Genomic DNA, 2,739 nt, shown 5'->3' with positions numbered 1-2,739 from the left:
GCAGTCGGACACGACTGAGCGACTTCACTTTCACTTTTCACTTTCATGCATTGGGAGAAGGAAATGGCAAGCCACTCCAGTGTTCATGCCTGGAGAATCCTAGGGACGGGGGAGCCTGGTGGGCTGCCGTCTATGGGGTCACACAGAGACGAACATGACTGAAGCGACTTAGCAGCAAGCAGTAGCAGCAACGACCCTATTAACAGCTCTACTACTATGTTCCATTTTTTAAATTAAAAACAAAACAAAACTCTGAGAGGTGAAATGACCTCCCTTAGATTGCAGAGCTGATTTGTGACACAGCTGGGGTTTGAAGCTTGGGCTCTTGACCCCAGAATCTGCCATTAAGAATAACTTAACTGTTCTATGTACTCAGTTGTTCAGTCATGTCTGACTCTTTGTGACTCCATGGACTGCAGCCCACCAGGTTCCTCTGTCCACGGGGATTCTCCAGTCAAGAATACTGGAGTGGGTTGCCATGCCCTCCTCCAGGGGATCTTTCCAACCCGCGGATCTTTCCAACCCAGGTATCAAACCCAGGTCTCCCAGATTGCAGGCAGATTCTTTACCGACTGAGCCACCAGGGAAACTCTAACTATTCTACAGGCCAACACTATATTGCAGCCCACTGGGGTTCAGGAAGCTCTGAACCCTGGGCTTCCTGGTCAGCCACGCACTTCTCACCTTATGTCCTGTGTTGGAGAGACCTCAGGCTTCAGTTGCACATTCAGGGGCACCCGTTGCTCTGCCAGCCAGATGGCACACTGCATAGCCACCTGTTCATCCCCACCAGCCACTGCTCGGGTGAGTCTCTGGGCCACCTCCTCAGCTGAAATCCACAGTGGAAGCAGGTTAGCACAGGGTTTATTTTTCTTTATGGGTAAGAAGGGTGAGGAAGGAGGTGATTCTTTATACATGCTGCTTCCTCTCTGTCTTCTTGGTAAACTCCTACACATCCTTCAGCACCCAGCTTAAAAGTCCCTTTTCTCTGAGAGGCCTTCTCTGACACTCCCCACCCCTACTCATTTGGTTCTGTTTTCCCTTCATATTCCCACGTCCCCCATACTTGCACTTGTTTATCCAACAAACATTTATTGAGCTCTTGCTGTTCAGTCACTAAGTTGTATCCAGCTCTTTGTGACCCCCCATGGACCGCAGCACACCAGGCTCCCCTGTCCTTGCCTATCTCCCGGAGTTTGCTCAAACTCATATCCGTTGATACCATCCAACCATCTCATCCTCTGTTGCCCCCTTCTCCTTCCGCCCTCAATCTTTCCTAGGATCAGGGTCTTTTCCAATGAATTGGTTCTTTGCATCAGGTGACCAAAGTATTGGAGCTTCAGCTTCAGACCTTCCAATGAATATTCAGGGTCGATTGCCTTTAGGATTGACCTCTTACTGTGTGCCAATCACTGTCACAAAAACTGGGCTTCAGCAGTGAATAAGATAAACGGGGGCCCTCTTCTCATGGACTTCCCAGCCCAGTAAGAAGACAACTAACAAGTTTAACAAAAGAAAAAGATTCAGACTGTGATCCATGCTGGCAAGGAAATGAACAGGATAAGGAGATCAGGAAAGAGAAGAGGAGGTGACATTGAAGCTAAGACCTGAAGCAGGAGGTGTTGAATAATGTCAAGACGTGGTTGGGGAAAAGTGTTTCAAGTGGAGGGAAAATGAAAGGCCTTGGTCAAGAGACGGTTGGGTTAGAACAGAGAAGCTAATGAAGCTCCAGCAGAATGAGCAAGGGGGCAGATGGGGGAAGGCAGAGATGAGCAAAAGCAGAAGTGAGCAAAGTCAGCAGGCATGCAGGCTACCCAACTGCTCTAGGCTTCTGTTCTAAGAACAAACACAGGGGTATGTGAGCAGGTTGGTGACATGCCCTAACTTAATTCTCCAACCTGAGTGGAAGGCGCGAGGTGGAAGGCAAAGACCCTGGTATTCAGGTCAATTGAAGTCTGGTCCCCCACTAGCATGGGTGGTCTCTTGCCCTCTGGGAGCTCCCCACCCTCTTCTCAGCAGAGCTGGCCCATGGGAGGCCTTAGGGACATCAAATAAAAGAATGACAAGATGCCCTTGGGAGCAACCTGCCTGCAAGGGAGGAATCTGAGGGGCAAGTAGGCAGAAGGAGGACAGGTTAACAGACCTCTCCCAGGCCCTTCTGGGAGGAGAGGCCGCGTTCTGGCAAGGCCCACCTCCCACCCGAAGCTTCTCAGCCGCCCCCAGGCTGTGCCCACCTTTCTTGATCTTCTCGTCCATCTGGCGTGGTTGTGCCCATCCCCCCGCGGAGGGGGGGCGGGCTGCAGCTCCGGGGAAATGCTATCTCCCAGTCACCTGCTAGAGGACGGGCAGACCACGAGAAACTCAGCCCCAGCCGGTGGCCAGTGGCGCGGCCCGAGCCTTCTTGGTGCCTCAGGGTTCCGGGTGGCAATCGGGTAGCATCATACTACCCGAGGACCGGGGATGGGGCCTGGGAGGAGGAACGGGTGGGAGGTGAGGGAGCGCCAAGCCGAGCCGGCTCTGTACCACAGGGAAAACTGGACAGGCCTGGCTGCGGGGAAGGGAGGAGCGGCGCCGCACAGCCCGGGCGCTGGGCCGGAGCCCTTCTCCCTCTGGGAGCTGGAGCGCCCTCCGGGGTGCGGGATTTCAGCCCAACTCCCTCGCGCCCGCGGCGGCCCCTGTCAGTCATGAGAAGGAGGGCAGCAGTTTCAGCGGAAAAGAAAGTGAAAGTGGCGGCTCCGG

General features: G+C 53.7%; 1 protein-coding gene across 1 annotated transcript in view; it reads right to left on the bottom strand.

Annotated features, from left to right (window-relative positions):
• RBCK1 (RanBP-type and C3HC4-type zinc finger containing 1) overlaps positions 1–2,733 on the bottom strand; it is a 17,576-nt gene extending 14,843 nt beyond the window's left edge. The window contains exons 1-2 of the mRNA XM_010841891.1: positions 2,235–2,733; positions 685–829 (exon numbers count right to left, since the gene is read on the bottom strand). Of these exons, the coding sequence (XP_010840193.1) occupies positions 685–829; positions 2,235–2,256 (167 nt within the window). The 5' untranslated portion in view covers positions 2,257–2,733. The remainder of the gene's footprint in view (positions 1–684; positions 830–2,234) is intronic.
• Between the last annotated feature and the right edge of the window lie 6 nt (positions 2,734–2,739).

The sequence above is a fragment of the Bison bison genome, unplaced genomic scaffold (assembly GCF_000754665.1).
Source record: "Bison bison bison isolate TAMUID 2011002044 unplaced genomic scaffold, Bison_UMD1.0 scf7180017864167, whole genome shotgun sequence".
NCBI lineage: Eukaryota > Metazoa > Chordata > Mammalia > Artiodactyla > Bovidae > Bison > Bison bison.
This window is presented reverse-complemented; position numbering and strand designations above follow the sequence as displayed.